The sequence below is a fragment of the Oreochromis aureus genome, linkage group 18 (genome assembly GCF_013358895.1).
Source record: "Oreochromis aureus strain Israel breed Guangdong linkage group 18, ZZ_aureus, whole genome shotgun sequence".
Lineage (NCBI taxonomy): Eukaryota > Metazoa > Chordata > Actinopteri > Cichliformes > Cichlidae > Oreochromis > Oreochromis aureus.
In genome coordinates, this window is record NC_052959.1 from 14,692,528 (window position 1) to 14,710,606 (window position 18,079).

The 18,079-nt window shown below is 42.7% G+C and overlaps 1 protein-coding gene across 2 annotated transcripts in view; it reads right to left on the bottom strand.

Annotated features, from left to right (window-relative positions):
- The window catches only part of LOC116332845 (ephrin type-B receptor 1-B), a 163,477-nt gene extending 147,378 nt beyond the window's left edge, over window positions 1–16,099 (bottom strand). For both annotated transcript variants that reach the window (XM_039602699.1, XM_031755917.2), the window contains exon 1: window positions 15,844–16,099. In XM_039602699.1, the coding sequence (XP_039458633.1) occupies window positions 15,844–15,904 (61 nt within the window). In that variant the 5' untranslated portion in view covers window positions 15,905–16,099. The remainder of the gene's footprint in view (window positions 1–15,843) is intronic.
- Window positions 16,100–18,079: the final 1,980 nt, after the last annotated feature.

An 18,079-nucleotide genomic window follows, 5' to 3' on the forward strand; every position in this document is an offset into this window, starting at 1 on the left:
AGCCCACAAGAGAAAGAGAAAAGGGCAGCAGATTGGGATGTAACCAGATATGTTGATATTTGTATTCCCAGTGCTGCTGTGGCTCAGTTTTGTAATTTACTTACCAGGACAAGGCAGCGTGCCTAAAAAACATGAACACACTTTGAGCAACAGTATGAACAACGGGGATATTAAAAAGATAGGATGAAGACGAGATGGAGGCGAGAATAAATTGGGAGGGGAGGAAAAAATGAGACATGGGAACTCATTAACTTCTCTTTAATAAAGCCCGAGTCACACGGGGACCCTTTTATTCCTTTATCTATCCAGTCACTCACACACACACGAGCCAAACAATAAACTATACTGCCACATTGATCACCTCCAGATTACTACTCAGGTGGTGATTATAACCTCAGCTCCATTAAAAATCACTAACCTAAAAGAACTTCATTAATGATGGCATGTCCCCGACCTGTGTTACTGCAAATCGTGCAGCTCTGACAATAACCTCTCCAATACTTTACTCCAAGATCAAGACTCTGCTGTAAACATTCATGCTCAATATAACTATAATATAAAGAAAGCAAATATTTTAAATAACAGCACAAACTCTTCAAGAGACTCGATAGCTTCAAGGAGAAGAATACAATATTTTTTCTTGCTTTTCCTAGCAGCAAGCATCTTCGGCCCGAGCTTTTCCATGATAAACATTCATCCTGGCACTAGGCCCAGGCCCAGATTCCCTTTTGTCATTACTGCTTGTGGGATAAGTTCACTCAGATCCTGAGGTGCAGGAGTGGGACTCGGATGGCTGTATCCTCTACAGAGAAGGAAAGCAGGAATTGAAGCTTTAAAGCGTTCTCCAGATCTGAACATCCATGCCTTCCCTTGGGGCCAGACAGCAAGGCTAATTTAAGAAGCGTGGGCCCAGTCAGCTGTCACTAGCATGCGCGCTCATTGTCACACACAAACCCGCATGTAGGCACATTTATGCAATAAATAAATAAATAAATAAAACTCATAGTGCACACATGCACTTGACTCAACACAAAGCTAATTACATAAATGTAGGCAACTGTCAAAAGTCATCATCTGTGAGTACAAAGCCAACCAACATGTTACACAACCTGGCAGTCTACTGTGTGGATGATGGGAGAAAGAAACGCAGCACAAGAGAAATTGATTGGCTGACTAGCAACAATATGAAAGATGAAAAACAAACAAAAAAAGTCGTCAATGTCTACTTAAAGTGGACCCTGTAACAATAATAATAATAATAACAATAAAATATAGGCAGTGTGCAAAACTAATTAGTTATACATATTTGGTTATTTTTTTAGAAAGCTTTTAAGTGGTCAACATGTGAAATTTTTTTACATTTCTGAGATCGTTTGAGTTTTTTTCCTGTTCACTCAGTTACGATCACCCACTTTGGACCAGAGATTTCACCACATTTCTCACTTGTTTATCAAATTCAGTTTCGCCATTGACCTTTGATTTGGGACATTGACTACATGTAAATCTTAGCTACGAAAGAGTCTAATGTCAGTCAAAAGAAAACAAGTCATCTGGTAGCTTTGATCATTATGCAAACACACAAACAAATCACCAGGTATCACGAATGAGAGAAACAGACAAAGGAATAGACATGATTTCTTTTTCCTCTGGTTTATTTCTCAAATGTTCATATCCAGGTGCTCCATGATCAAGAGAGATTTCACAGCCAGAACATCCAATTGCCAGTCTCTTGGGTCAGTTACAGCCCACCCTATCATATTCCCCGTCCACGTCAATGAGCTTCTGACCATTTTGTGTCACATCAGCCCTTCGCCAGAAACATCAAAGGGACTTTCAAACTTGGATCAAATAATTCCAATAAACAAGTTGCTACCTGAGGAGTCCAGTCAGTAAGAGTGCAATGCAGTTTCTCAATAACTGTATGCAGGAATTCATTTCCCCCAAGATACTGTATGACATTCCAAAAACAGATTTCAATCTCATTGTCATGGTGTGCGCCATCGCTCATTCACTCAGATGATACAACTTAGGGATTTGGCACTGAAATACATTAACATTTTAGAATACATTAGCATACCCAAAGGGACCTGCGGTAACATTGATTACAAATAACTGCCTGCATTTAGATGCTGTTCTGTCTCTGATCACATGCAATATGCCTTTCACTGCATCTTGCCCTTCCTCCCACACACACATTGTCTTGGTGAGGCAGTCTCACCACCTGCTGCGAAGCAGGTGCCGTGATTTTATGCTCCCTTTCCCCACGCATGCCAGCACACATGCAGGCACACAGGCACATGCACACGCATGTGCATACATGTCTTCAAAGACTGAGCTGTGAAGCAGAGGTGACAGGTCTCTGGTTCCATGCCACCCTGAGCAAATGCAGCGCTAATTGCCATTCCTCACTGTTAGAGAGCAACAGGGATCCAACATGAGCTACACGCGGACCCCAAGATAGAGTCATCTCCTTGGCAATGTGGGAAGAGAGAACAACCAAGGGGTGTTCACCTTGATATATGAGCCATTTGAACAAAATTCACGAGCAAAATAACCAAGGCTTTAATTCCACCGTGTATTCAGCTTCAACTCATGAACTTGCATTTGGCAGCCGGCCACGGGCACATGGAGAAGTTGGGGTTGTTAGTATGACAGCTGATTAGAGAGACGAGAGATTTGAGTGTGACACCTCTAATGATCTCTTCATCTGATTGACAGGTTAGGCAAGACTCCAATTCACACATCTCACTTCATCACAGAACGTGGTGGACACGCAGCAAAGAAGGTCAGCATGTCACACACACACACAGAGACACACAAATAACCCAGACACACTGTTCTACTGAATGTTAGGAAAAGACTATTTGCCTCCATAAATCCCTCCTATGGCTTCCAGAATATTCCGCTATTATGTTGGCCCTAGCAGGGCTATTTCCTCCCCCAGTTAGCCTGTCATCAGGAGCATTGTACTGTATTGTCTGCGAGCGAGCCGAAATGGGACCTTTTCAGGGGTATTTTCAGGTACTTTCATGGAAGAATGGAGCGGATATTCATATCACATTTCAGTTTTTCTATTGCTGAGCAAATACAGTTTTGGACAATAACAACCCCCTCTAACGCACACACATGCACACACACACAAACAGACACCAGTACTTCCTTCACTGACCCAAACGAACAAGTCAAGCACATTCCTGCTCCCAGCGATTTCCTCCATCTTTTCCCAACAGACAGGATCCCATTACAAGTGCCTGGCTTTTATCTCTCTCGGAGGCAGCAGCAAACACTGTTGTACACATTGCAACGTGAAAATCCCGAACATATCCACAATGCACAACCATTTCCAAAATTGTTCTTGAAAAATGTGATTACTCCAGGCTACTAAACAAGATCCAACTGATCAGTTCATTTTTTTCTTAAAAGAGCTGGCACGCTGCAGCAGGCTCTGCTAATTGAACTCACACTGATCCATGTCGTGATTATTGGCAATTATCTGTCAATTAGCAATGTGCTGATGTCACTGCGATGTGAAAGGCAGCGCAATCAGGAGCTGTTAGCATAGAAATGGTCCTCCATATCAATGACCCGATTTACTCTCCACCTGAGATGGGAGCACACCGTCCATGTGTGTTACAAATCTCCAGTGTAGCTGTAGCAATTACAGCATGATTTCAGCTTGCCAGCACAATTTCATGTCTACAATGCTCAGGAGTTTGGGGGGAATTCTAGGGTACATATAGCCTACCACTCGAAATGACCTTGACTGAAACCCACTTAACCCCTTCTTCAACAGCCCAATTACGGCCCAATTACCACCACTGGTGCCCCATTTCTTTGAGGCATATTTAGTCTAACAGGAATACTCACATAATGTTCTAGAATTTTGACAAATGTTCCATTGAAGGTAATATTAAACAAAAATATTCCCTAAAAGTGGCCGTGGGCTTATAATTTTAATGGCTTGTACTATTTAACCTATAAATGCCCGTTTGGTGGCAAAATGTCCAACTTTAGGACATTTTTCAGCAGGGGACAAACCTTTTGTTTGCCCCTTTAAATGTTTAAAACAAACACAAAGGGACACATAGGAGATGACAAATCATCCTAGTATCCAACAAACACAGCCAATCCATCACACAGCCACTCGGCTCTCAAATAAACAAAGGACGCTTACGACATCTGTCATTCCCTCCCCATGCTTTGATCCATGATATGATCGCAATGCTCATACATCCTGGACGATTCACAATCAATCTGTACAGCCAAGACAACAGAAAGAGAAAGGACGCTTCTTGCTTGCGCTTCATCTTTTCTGCTTCTTTTTTTTCCCTTTTTCTTTCCTTCTTCTTTTTTTTTTTAGATGCATTATCTGTCCGTCAGACCATCCATCACGCTCTTCCTTTTAGAAGCTGCTAAAGGATGTTTATCAAAGAGTTCAAAGAGATTCACAGAGCATTGCATGAACCACAAATTGATTACAAAAAAAACAGAACGTGCAGAAATGTAAGTCACTCTCCAGGCTCCTTTTAAATTTTCAGCCATCGGTAATAACAGAAAAAAAGGTGCCCTCTTCGGCCAATCATTGGCAGGTGTCTGAAAAACCTTTTACACGAGCTTGAATTTCCTCGCACAAATACGCACACAAGACACACTCAAAGACTCACACAGTGACCTTGTCAGGAGTTATAACCATCACGCGAAGAGAGCAATACACATCTGTGCCTCTCTGTTGCACCTCGGGTAAAGCAAGTTCACATATCAAGTGGCTTCCTTAAGTGCCAAATGAATGGTGGGTTGCTGGATTATTTGAGACATGAAAGCAATTTCTAGGGTCAGGCATTTTCTTTTCAAACTTTAGAAACTAAACCTGGCTTTCTTTACAAAGAGATGAGTCATCAACGGTTACATATTCACCAACAAACACACAGACAAAAAACATTTGCAATGATTTGATCAGGTGGACAGAAGAACTATGAATATGAGTCTGCAAATCGTAACAGTCTAAGATACTCACGCACTGCTTTAAAAAAAAAAAGGAAATCATTTCCTTATTTTCCCTAACCTGTTTAGTGTTGTCTCAGGAAAGAAAGACTAAAGCCTTCGTGAGGAGAACAAAAGCCTGGGAGACTGTAACACTGTAACACACCCCTGCATGACTCTACTAAGCTAACTGCTTTTTGTCTAGACATCCGCTTTATAATCAGTATTGCTTAGTCAATATTGTCATTAAGACACGTTGGAACATGATACAGCCACTTGAAATAAGTTGGGACAAACTCAGCAACGTGATTCATTCAAACCCAAGTACTCTAATGAAGAAACAATACCAGTCGCAGGTAAAATTTTTCTCACACAAAGCAAAATCTCCTTCTGTTTAACATGTACTAACAAATACACCCACAAAGACATAAAAATTAAACTAGATTTTTTAAAAATACACACATACTTTCTTAAACTGACCATTCCACCATGAAGTTGTGTGATGGGTCATATTACAGATGGTGCTGGCGTTAGAATAGGCAACCGTACATAAAACAGATGCATGCTCTACGCAATTCCCCAACCTGCAGATTTTTGCTATTTTGCACCTGCAAATCAACCCTGAAAATATAGTAATGACACAGATTTAGATTTATAATTTCAAATGCTGTTATAAGCACTACTTAAAAAGCTTATATACAATAACACATTTAACCTATTGATTAGTAAACACAAGTGGTAACAGCTGAACTATATAAATTCATAACATTTTATAGGTTCTTTTTTTCTTTTTCAGGTCTTCGAAGCTTTTTTTCTATTTGTTAAACCATTCACAGGAACACTATGCCAAAGAGATACTTGAGAAAGTCTTGGGCCACAACTCATTTCTTTATAGTTTGCTTCCAAGGATTGGGGCATTCTTGTAACTTGTAAAGCAGCCTTGAGCAATAGTTCTGCAGACTTTCTGAAGCTCTTTCAAGGTTTATCTTTGGAAACTGGCTGCCTTTTCACTCATTTCTCTGTCCAGTCCTCGCACTTGACCATTTTGAGAGGAACGTTTTGTTTGTTAAGCCTCTTAACGCTGACCTATGAATTTTTCAAGAATAAATAAATACACCAATCTCAATAGATGAACAAGTATGGTGTCTAAACAAGGCAGAGCAATTTTAACTTGTATTTTTAGGCATTTTATTATCAGCAGCCTGTCACAAAAACACATAATTTCTTCCCATTTCTTTAGTTGAATCAATAGAAAATGCCAACGATAACACAGTTTGACAGGCATAAAACAGTATTTGTGCAACAACAAGGCAATTCCCAAAGAGCCATTAGTCGAAATCTTGGCACGTCTCTGCATGGCGTGCAGAGATATGTGCAGCGTCCTTAAAAAAACTGATTAAACTGGACAAGTGTTGGACAAAAGAAGGACTGTCAGACCATCTACAGCAGATGGACAGCATCTGAAAGTCATGCATTTAAGAAATGTAAATCATGATGATGTTTGCACACATTTCAATAAATTACTCCACCTAGCTCTTATTTTCCTTGCAAAAGTTAAAGAAATGAGGTGTGACGCAAGACATTTTCACAGTACTGACACTGGCTTAGGTAAAAAAAAGAAAGAAAAATAAGAAAGAAAAATCTTGAAAATACTTTTATACGCCCGCTGACTATATTATAACTATGTTATAACCTTAATCAGCCTTCCTCAATTTTTACTGTTAAGTCTCTGCCCCAGTTTTTTGTAACTGTGGGTCTGTCTTAGGTTTAGTCAATTACTGCATCTGCCTTAAAATGTATGTTTTTTTTGTTTTGTGGATGTTTTGATGGATAAAAACTGTTTTTTGGTGTGTTTGCATGTGTATGTTTTTTTTTAATTACACGATCTTAACTAAGTGATTCTTAGAACAGACGCGCAAATTACATCTGACAATTTGTACAGCACAAACACACACATGCACATCATGCACGTCCTCCCTAATTAGGCCTTTACAAATCATTCAGCATTACTGAACTTGTTCTGGAGCAAAGCTCTAACACTGTGCTGGCGGGGTATTTAGGGAATTTGGTGGGATTTTTTTTTTTTTTTTTTTAAATAACATCCAATTGCTTAAATGTCAAGAATGTATCTTTTGGTTTTAACTGAGCTTCCTCTAAAACCGGTGTGACATAGTTGTAAAACACAGGAAAACCGCTCTACAATTACATTCAGCTTGGCTTAGTAGGAACGTTTATCATCTTGACACGTCATCAGCTGAGTGCGGCACGGCCGGAGTGGAAAAATGAGCACATCTGTTCATTCACGTCCACATCCCACTTTACGTTATTTAAAACTACCTGACTGTGTACCATATGTGTACAGTATATTCAGGCAGTTCATCTCCCCAGCTCTCAGAAATGGACCGACTCCGCCCAGACATCAGTGTCAATCTGCTGAGTGGGTGTCTAACAGTGTGTAAAGCTCACATCAAAGGCATGCCGCTTTAAATGCAGAAAGCAGGGAGGGGACAGACTTCTTAAGAATAGGGAATGAGGAGGAAGAGAACAATTGAAGAGGGGCATGAATTTTATACTGTTCACTGAGCCCCAATAGAGGTTTGGGAAAAGAGTGAGTGAATTACTGAGTCTGCTAACTAGCTGAATCAAGACATTCTTCAGAAATTTCAACTGTAATTGTAACAACTAAGCTTGCACTAACAGCAAATACAAAAGCTACTCTGGCTAACAGCAACAATAAAACCTCTCTACATCAGAGGGGTTTTTTTCTTTCATTTTTTTAAATACAGGCAAATCACAATCCCCATAGAGATCTAAGGAGATGTACTCTCATAAAAATGACATGTAGCCATACGCACTCTAAAGGCTGGATGTGCTTAAGGGTTAGCAGCCAGAACCACCAGCCTCCTCATTAGCACAAATAAGATTGTAGGCAGATACAGGCCTATCATTCGCTCCCTCTCTGTCTCTTCGTCCCTCGTCGCCTCTGTTCTCTTGCACAAATGAGTCCTAATCCTTGTCCTCTAGCTCGCCGCTAACAAAAACAATACCACACAGAGCTGTCAAAGGAGAGCGCAGAGGAAGGAACACAGCAACACTCGCTGTGAAATATATATCATCTCCTGCAAGGGTTAAAAGTGTAAGTTGAGAATGTTTGGTTGTGAATTGAACTCGGGATGCGTCTCATTTAAATTAGTCCCTTTGGTCCTGGAAGGTCAGCAATATAGACTCGAATTAACTTCAAACCAAACATAAACATGGCAAGCTAAGGAAAGGAAAATCTCACTAATAAATGAAGAAATCCCAGTGTGTGTGTCTCTTCAGTCTTTTGGCTGCAGTGGTTTGGATCCAAGTAGATGTAATCCTAAATGTGACGTTATCTGGATGAGGTGTGATGTCAAGGGATTTGTGACCCCATAGATGATGTCATTGTGTTTTTTTCTCAGAAATGATGTCAAATGAAGATAAGTGTCAAGAATGCCGTCCTGATCAAAGACCCCACAGTTTACCAGCTGCATGTGACGTAGAAAGTTAGGCAGCAATCAACAGACATTCACAGGCTTCTGATTCCTTCTTCTCTCTGCCAAAATGAAAACAGAACTCCACACCCAAACAAACCACCTTTGGCTTTGTTTCACTTAGGAAATGCTCCTCACACCCTGTCAGTTTTCTTAGTTGTACTCTAGCCAGCCAGCCCGCTGCCGGTAGATCGAGATACTGTCCGCTCATTTCCCCATTACCCTCTATGCTTCAAATCAATAGTTAATTACCTCCAGAAATGCTCTTTTCTTCTCCAGCTAGAAAAGTGGACAGCACAGGGCAGGCTGAAATTTGCCTGGCAGAGAGATTCAGTGTTATGCAGGGTGAAAACTGTCCTCCCACCACTGCTACTTATTGGCCCATCAGTGTCCCCCTTGGAAGCTGGCATTCCATTTTGCACTGCGCAGGCACTTCATTTTTCTCCACCACTATTTTCATTTCTCTTGCTAATGGGACACAAATGCAGACACACAAATATTCGTGCACAATTTCTCTGACACTCTCTTGCCACGAAGCCAATGTTTAATAAGAGATTACATTTATGGTGAGGAGAAGGGCAGGCGAATAGTGAAATATGTCCACATGTCCTGAACCTGGGAGAAGCTCTGGCACTTACTCATTAATAATGGGACAGGCCTCAGGCCCAGGCCCTTAGCTCTCAGTCTCTGCTCATTTCCTTTCCACACATCAAAGCTATGCGTGTCGTTGTGTATGTGTGCGCTGCGAGGCTCTCGCACATTTACAACTGTACTTGTGTGTGTGTGAGAGCTTGTCAGTCCCTATGAGAAACAGCCTGTAGAGGAGCCGGCTTTTATTTAATCAGAAGTGGAGCAGCTTCCACCACCAACCGTAATTTCAGCCCTATTAACGTTCTGCCTTTAATTCCTCTGAGCGCTGGAGACACAGCATCCTCTGGGCTGCTAATTCACTTTAAATGCAAAAGTCCCAGAGTTTTGTAAAATTCCTGTATGGTGGCAGCTTCATATATTGTACATCTAAACTTCAGCAGCAAGGCATTTGCTGAATAAACACAGTGTGTAGTTATCAAGCATGTACTCTTAGCTGATATTCTTATCAGTTTGATTGTAGACTTTAAAAGAGACGTTTCAAGTTTCCCACGCATTGGAAGTCACAAAAACACTGATTCACTACGTGTTCTTGCACCACTCCCTTCCTACTTGTGGCCCTTAAGCTTTAGATTTTGGGCTTAAAAGTCATATTAATTCATTCTGGGCCAGACTTAAAAATAGATCTCATTATAACAATCATAAATGAAGCTCTTTGTGCCTGCACGCCTACAACCCTAACAGTCTCTCTCCTCTCTTTCTGCCAATGCTGTGCCTGTTACATCTTTAGGAAGACAGGCTCATGTTTCACTTTCCCTATAATGCTTTATAAATGCATCTGTTTTTAACCAAAAACGTCTGCGGGGGGAGAGGGAAAGATGGGGGGAAAAACTGGGGAGAAGAAGGGAGAAACAGCCAGTTTTTCAAAGGCTGTTAGGTTTGGGAAATAAGAGTTTACAGAAGGGAGTGTACCCTGCGCTTACAACCACAAAAAACAAATCTACAGCCAAAATGCAACTAAGAAAGCTAAAATGCTGTGTAAAATAAAAACAGAGTGAAATAACTGGCAAATTATTCAGGTGGAAGTAGCACACTTCATTGCAAAACATGCTGGAATATATATTTCTACTTAAAATACCCATGCCATCTGAATTAATACTCCCAGTGCCTTTTGTACTTTGCACTGTGGCTGCCAATAAAAAATTAAAAAACAATACTCATATCATAATCAATAATAAATTTCTTTTTTTAACAGTATCAATATCAACAGTGACGCACACTTCACCCTTTTTGAAGAGATCAGTGAAGCTCTCACTTCAACAATACCTAAGTATTAAAGAGTTATCAGAAAAGTTAACCTGGCCGATGCACGCGTCAACGTTACCTGTTTAACTATTAGCATTTACCTGATAGCCAAATTAGCCATGTGTAACCGTGAAAGTAGCGCGAGTGGCTATGGCTAATGATAAAATGGTGACATGAAAGGTGAAGCTAGGCGATAAATGGTATCAGTCCTGAGGTTTAATATAACAGGACTACACAGTTATTTATGTCTAAAAAAGTATATTTCCCAAAGTCTACTGGGAAATAGAAAGAAAGAGTCTTTCTTAACAACTTTATTTGATCAGCAACAAAAACATGGTCCCATATGTCTTTTTTTTGCACTATTAAGAGGCTCTTAAAGGTTGCACTCTCATATTAAATTCATAAGAACAATCTAACAGGCAAGAAGAACTTCTGAAAAAGTCAGTAACAAGCTTTTTGGTCCTGGGTTGACTCTGAGTTGGTGAGGAGAAGCTGAAATGGACAAGCTTAAGGGACCATGGGATGGAGGAGAGGTGGTTGAAATGGTGCTTTAAGTATAACGGCCTCAGGAGCAAGGCTGCGTGAACACTGGGAAATAAGACTCGATAATCAATGCTTTTTCTTCTCACCTCTCAACTCAACAGATATTGAAGAGGCTCCCTTTTCCTGCTGACTGAACAACTGTCACCCAATCTCTAGGACAGGTGATAATGGAGAGGAAAAAAAGCCTCTGAGACTGAAAAAAAAGAATTAGAAAAAGCACATTTTTCACACTACCATCCTTGAGTGGTGGAGAAGCTGGGTCACTGCAGCCAATCAATAACCGGCATTGCCATTTTCCTATACTAGGTGTGGCTTGGAGGGTTCTCTCAAAGTTTGTGCTCTTGTGCACATCAAGTCTAATCACTGAGCGCACTGCGTGCTTCTCTCCCTGTTGTGTGCTTACCATTTGAGAGATCTGGCTTCACCAGCAAACAGATGACTCACACAGTTTGAGGTTGAACTGTGTCACGAGCGTCACCGCTTTCACTCCTGTGCTCTAATGCGTTTCGTATGTTGCTGATGCAGTGGGTCTGCTTATCCCCGAGATTGCACAGATAAGGCCGTAGCTCTCGTCCCACAGTCGGCCACCTGCTCAGATAAGGGCCAAGCACGAAGCAAGACGGGTAGGAACCTAACACTGCTGATAGCATCGCCGCGGTACATCTCTGGGCTCGGAAATGCGTGGACGACACTGGAAAACAGCGTTGTAAAGAACACGAGATATCCACGATGCAAGTCCCATTTCAGTAATTAAAATGGATCGGGATGCAGAGGAGACGCTTGCAATACAGCGCATAGTGCTTTATTTCTCTCTTTCTATGCTCTACCTTGACAGAACTTACTCTCACACTGGGGGGGGGTGCACAAAAAATGCGCACATGCATAAGCTCCCAACCTGCATCCACCATCTGGCCATCCCATGGCTCAGATGTCTCTGGGGTAAGGTGAACTCTGAGGGGTGCTCTCTGTGGATGTGTGGATGTCACGTGTACGTGAGGTTTGAGGAAAGACAGTGAGAAAGGAAGCAGAGACGCAGAGAGAGAATGAGGAGGAGGAAGTGAAACACATTTTGAAAATGTGGGAAACCCTTCACAGAATGTTCCTCGCACTGCGGGCACTGGAAGTGTTGTAGTTTCACAGGAAAAGAAGCACTTTTGCAGAACTGCAGGTACACAAGCTGCACGTAGGGGGTTTGCACTGGGGGTTGTCATAGCTGACTAAGCTATGTAAGCGAACCTTAACAACAAGTAGTCTTTTCACTGTGGGCAAAATAAAGCCTCTATTATGGGATGAGGCCATGTCTGCTGCCCCTGCCAGCTATAATGTGTTTTAGAGCTATACTCACGACATGGGGACCCAAACGTACAATACACACATAGCTGTAAAAAACAAGGGAAAAATTGAATTCTACTTCAGGTGGTCCCAGGTCAGCAAGAGCGCCTGCGGCTAAAATACACACGAGCCCTCACACAAATAATGCTTTATGTCTTTTTACACTTACCACATCAACCCACGAGCCTTTAATTCCTTTGTTATTTTTGTCTAATAATATGAAATGAGAGAGCAGAGGAAAAGAGCAATCTTGCATTAAAATCCATTAGAGACTCAACAGGATCCTTTTTACAGGCTGGCTCCTCTGCACAGCTGGTGAGCGCGCACAACTTACACACTGAACAGTAGAACATTTTTAACTCTGCTGTCACAAAGTATGAGCTCGGTTTTAACTGCAAGGTTTGAAGGGTGGGAAACGACAGAGAAAAGCTTGCTGAATTGTCTGCACAACAAGGGGAGAAGCAACAGGTCATCCACAGTATAGTACCCCCAGAGCTGAGTCAGTGTGTTGCTCAAGGACACTTAAACAGAGCGGTTACTTACACCGAGACAAGCATACCAATGTAAGCTTCTATACTCTCTCCTCTGACGTCTAATCAACCACACCACCGCTGCTTAAGTCAACTGACCAGCATAACTAACAACTATTGATTAAGCGATCATAATTGCTATTTATTCAGGAGTCTACAATACATTTTCTTCCATCGTTTGAGGATGATGCATCACCTTAGTGCAGCGCAGCTACTTAGCACAGCATCCTGAGGGACTGGTTACAGCACATTACTAACATTCTCTTATCATACTCATACTGAATAAAACTGCTGTTTTACAATGCTGCACCATGGCTCAGACATCTACTGTATGTCAGATCCCTGATATAGCGGGGTGCTCGTTTACTTTCTTAGCCCGGTTCATTTACAGTCATCTCATTTGTAAAACATGCATACGGTATCTTTTCTGAAACTCGCTGACCTCTCTCCTTCTGTCTCGCTCATCGTTTTATCTCATTCGGGCTCTGTCTATCTCCCGCTGCCGTTTCATCCCCCCTTCGCTCCACTCCAGCTTTCTCCACCACCACATTCTGGGCCGGTAAATGAGCGGGCTTATCTGAGCCTAATTGGTTTAAGGGCAAATATAAATAAGCAGTGGCTTTCTAAGCAAAGCAGTATTACTGCTGTTGTTGGCAAGTAGTGTATGCATACCAGAGAGACAGTGAGCTGAAGAAGCGATGAGAGAGATGAGAGTGGAACGGGGAGATGAGGGAAGAAAACTAGGTACAACAGAATAGGGTAGACAAACGAGGAAAAGAGGAGAGCTGTGAAGAAAAGTGAAGATAATAAGGAGAAGTCTTTTTTCACTGCCTCCATACAGAGCCCTGTCTTCACTCTTAACTGCTGTAACCTTCTGCTCTGGGTCTGACTGCCTCTCTGCACCTTTTCAATAGCTTGCCAGTGAATGTATTTCTGTAAGTTGATACTTTGCCTTGATGTGTGGTGTAGTATTTATGCTGCAGCTGGAGTTTAAATCCACCTTGGAGACAAATAGACTGGTACTTGTATAGCACTTTTGTACTCAATTTGAATACTCAAAGCACTTTTTTTTACTACAACCCTCATTCACCCCCTTTAAACTAACGCTCACACATTCACGCTGCGGCAGAGTCACTGGGTACACTACAGGAATTGAACCACCGACCATCTGATATGATGACGCAAGCAACTCGTCCTCCTGAGCCACAGCCTACCGCCCATGCAATCACACTTGGAGTACTTCCTCCTTATAATTTTCATCCCACAGTTCATCAGTACGTGGTCTTGAGGGTCTGAATCGATGATGTAATTGTTGTTTACTGCGACCACATGTGTAAGGTCAAATAAACCATTCAGTTCATCACAATCAACCTTCTATATGGTCGTGGCTCTAAAGTTACACGGCTACCCCGACACCCGCCGCACACAAACAGATCTCTGACACTTTGTGATTATCAGCAGATTTGGACTAATCAGATTAAGGGTGACAGGATAGGCGGGGATAATGTGATCAATGGCCCCCGCTCAATCCCTCTCGCTTTCCCTCTCTCGCACACACAGACACAAAAAAATGAAAGAGCAACAGATTGGAGTTCAGATCAGCAAAGATTTTAACCTTCCCATGGGGCAACCTCCTTTCAATTAGCATCAAAAAACAAGGAAATCACTTTCATCCTTGTTACTGAGGTAACCCAGGGGCCATCTCCCTGCCCATCTGCTTCAGTCCCATCCCGTTTTTTGGTTTTTTTTTCAAAGCAGAAATCCCACACCTCTTTCCAAGCAGGGAAATTTTCTTCCTCCCTCTCATCCTCCACTCATCTCTCCAAAATTACATTTCTTGCTGTCATTTCACACAGGGTAAACATCTGAACCTCAGAATATCCATTCTTGCAGAGGTAGCAATTTGGGCCTGGGCTTGGTATCCATATCAGTGTCGAAATCTGATGAGCACAAACAAGAAAGCCACCGCCAAATTATAGAGCACCGCCAGAACTGGGGACAGCCCAGGAGGAGAGTTGTAAACGATTAAAGAGAAAACTCTGTGTGTGAGAAAACACATTTTAACTGTGCTTTTAATTTACTTGTTTGTGGGAGTGGATACAGACAGCCACGGGGAAGCCGGTGTGCTTTAGTGTATGTTATATTAGAAAGAGGCTGCTACTGTACAATAACACGAGAGAAGACACTATATATCCACGATGCCTCTGGGCTATCCGTGCAGCAGATAATGTCGCAGGCAACAGCCTAGTGTCCGGTCCCTGGGGTCCCACAGCGGAAATGAAAAACATGTTTAACTGAGGTGATATTGGCTACCACTCTACTGACACCAACGCTTGTCCAGATGACTGTGAGAGGGAACAGAAAGGAAACAGGATCAGATGCGGAAAAAGATAGAGAAGGAGGAAAAGAGATGCACGAAGAGAAGAAAAAAAAAATCAGGGCATAGTCGACAGAAAGGGAGAGGCTATTTTTTGGAGTTGTTTTCCAGTTGTAAAAAGACGTAATGCAATCCAGCATAAAGTGCATCTTGGGAAACTTCCCATCAACACAATCTAATAGAGTTTGCCTCGCCAATTTAAAGTGCCACAGAACAATGCACGGTGGATTTTCGTCGTAATAATTTAGTTTAATTAAAAAAAGGAAAATAAATGTGAGAGCTTGCATCCCCCTGAGAAAAAAAACTACTTAGGGAAAAAAGGAAATATAAGAAGATATAACATAAATAATAACGGAGGCTTCTGCTGGCATGCGCTCATGTATAGAATAAAGATAAACAGTCACTGATAAACTATCACACGCTGCTGTGAACGCATTTTAATCACACAACGTCTCGTTCTTCACAAGTACGAGTTACACGAGCGGAGCCGGAGGATGCTGCTCTGAAATAACGGGATGCCCACAGCGACCCACGTGCATGGCATCGCTCTGCATGCCACGGACGCAGCGCTGCCTTACACAGAACCTTGCATGCATCCCCACACTACAAAGCGCCCCTCGGAGAGAGTCATGTCCACGTATACTGCAAGTATTAGTCCCAATTTCTTATTTACCTTCCATCGCAGAGGATGTGATGACCAGCACGCATAAGAGCGCAAACAAATCCACTGTCATGGCAGAAGGGTAGTCTCCACAGCCTGTCCCCCAAATAACCAAGACGCACGGGGCGCGTCAAAAAGAATCCCAGTTGTCAGAGCGGTACTCCAGCAGATAGCCTCTGTTGTGTGTCACATTTCAAGCCGTAGTAAACAATGTGTGACAATCAGTGCGAGGAAGGAGCGAAGTGTAGCGAGCAAGGGGGTGCGAGGCAGGGAGGGGGTGTAGGTGGAGTAGGTGGGGGAGACCCGACATTGCCTGCTCACAGCCCCATTAGAGGGCCGGGGCCAATCACCGACTGGTAGCTGAAACTCACTAACCAATCGGTAACCCGCCGCTCCTCCCACCGCACATTGTCAAAACACAAAACTTTTCCTTGACCTATTTGAAGCGGTATCCGCTACAGTGAAGGGAAATAACGCCACCAGTCGGCTCAGAGCTGCACCTACAAGTCAAGTAAACCTAGAGTCGAGCTTACCCCCATAAAGAGATTGAGTCTGACTGTGAGAACCACTTGCTCTGCAGCCCATCCACCTTTGGTTCAAAGTATCATTTCATCAGTCTCTTAAAAATCACAGCTGATTTCATTTTGAGTCATTTTGAGTGAACTTCTCAGATACGCGAATGAAAAATAAAGCTGATTTTATAGCTTGGCAGCTTCACTTGTGCCCACAGGTTCAAGCCCTATTTGCACTGAAAATGCTCTTTAATAGCTTTGACAAATTCAGCTGTACCTCCTAATGATATTAAACAGGCGTTTCACATCAGCTCCGTCCCGTTGTCCCCGTCACCCCTTTTGTGTGCGCCTGTGAGGCAACAGATGGTGCACACAATGGGCTTCTCCCTGCAGGGACACAGAGGGCTAGGGTCCGCTTCAGCGGAGGGAGGGACAGTTGCTGCCCTGTAGCCCAGAACCATACACCTGTCTTGGGATAGATGTGTCCCCCCTACCCGTGTCCCTGGAGCTGAAGAATTGGGATGGAGTTGTTAATCTGCAGCCTGAGTAGGTCTGAATTTACCCCAGGCCACTGGATGGCCTAATACTTCAGTGCTGTCCCTTCACAGTACACTGTCCCAGATACTTTTCACCTGCTTTAGTTTTACTGGACATAAAGGATGACTTTTATCTTGGGGTTTTTATTATTGTCCACAGCTTCTAAAATTAATGTATATGTCTTAGGGTTATAGCATAACGGAATACACTTAAATATGTGCGGCATTTATCCAACAACACTTGAGCTGTTTTGACTGCTTTCTATCTCTTTTTTTTATTCTGCTCCCAACGTTTGCAACGACAAAAATGAAAGGTGACTCACATTTAATAAATGGTTGTCCCAATTGTGGCAAACTCCAGCTGATGAACTGGGGCAGACACAAGGCTTCAGGAGCATCAGGCAGCGGTTGCTAACCTGGGAAAGCAGCTGATGAGAGCATTTGTCATTTTTAATGGTGTGGTGAGGAGTGGCGCTACGATGTGGCATGGCACAGCGCAGCACGGGCTCTGGTACTGGCTGGTTTTTCAGTCTTTCGTAGCCACCTGGCCTTATTTTTCACCCGGCCAGTCATCATCACCTATGACTCCACAGGTCATCTCCAAGTACAGGAGAAATCTGTCCCTGTTTGCTGTGCACACCCTGGGGATGAGGAAGGAAGGAAGAGTAGGAGAGGGAGGAACAATAGAGCGGCTGCTGTAGCACATCCTCCCTTACATTACACTCACGGCCAAACAAGCACATAGAATAACACGAATGCGCGTGCACCCGTTCTCCCACACAGCACTCTGATAATGATCCACGCAAAGCTGAACAAGTACTTGCCTACTTCAGCTTGAGAGCCCCGGCCCAATACCAATAGTGAGCCCGAACGCATTGTAGAGAGCCTCTCATTCTCTCGCTGGCCTGATTTTTTTTCAGCATGGTTAAGCCTACAATTGCACCATCCCTGTTCTATTTTCATTTCACTGTTCCAACACCAGAATCATGTCAAATCAAAAGGTACCTGCACCAACAGGGGTATTCTCTGAGTTGTCTGCGATTAAATCTTTTTTGTGCTCTACACTCTGTGAGTTGACCCTAAATTTATTGAGTTTTTGATCTGTCAACATTCAGCCAGCGTCTTCCACTCTAAGCCCAATGTGTTTATTCCCATTCGGTTCCCAGAAAGAAAAACAACAACAACAACAACAAAAGTGGT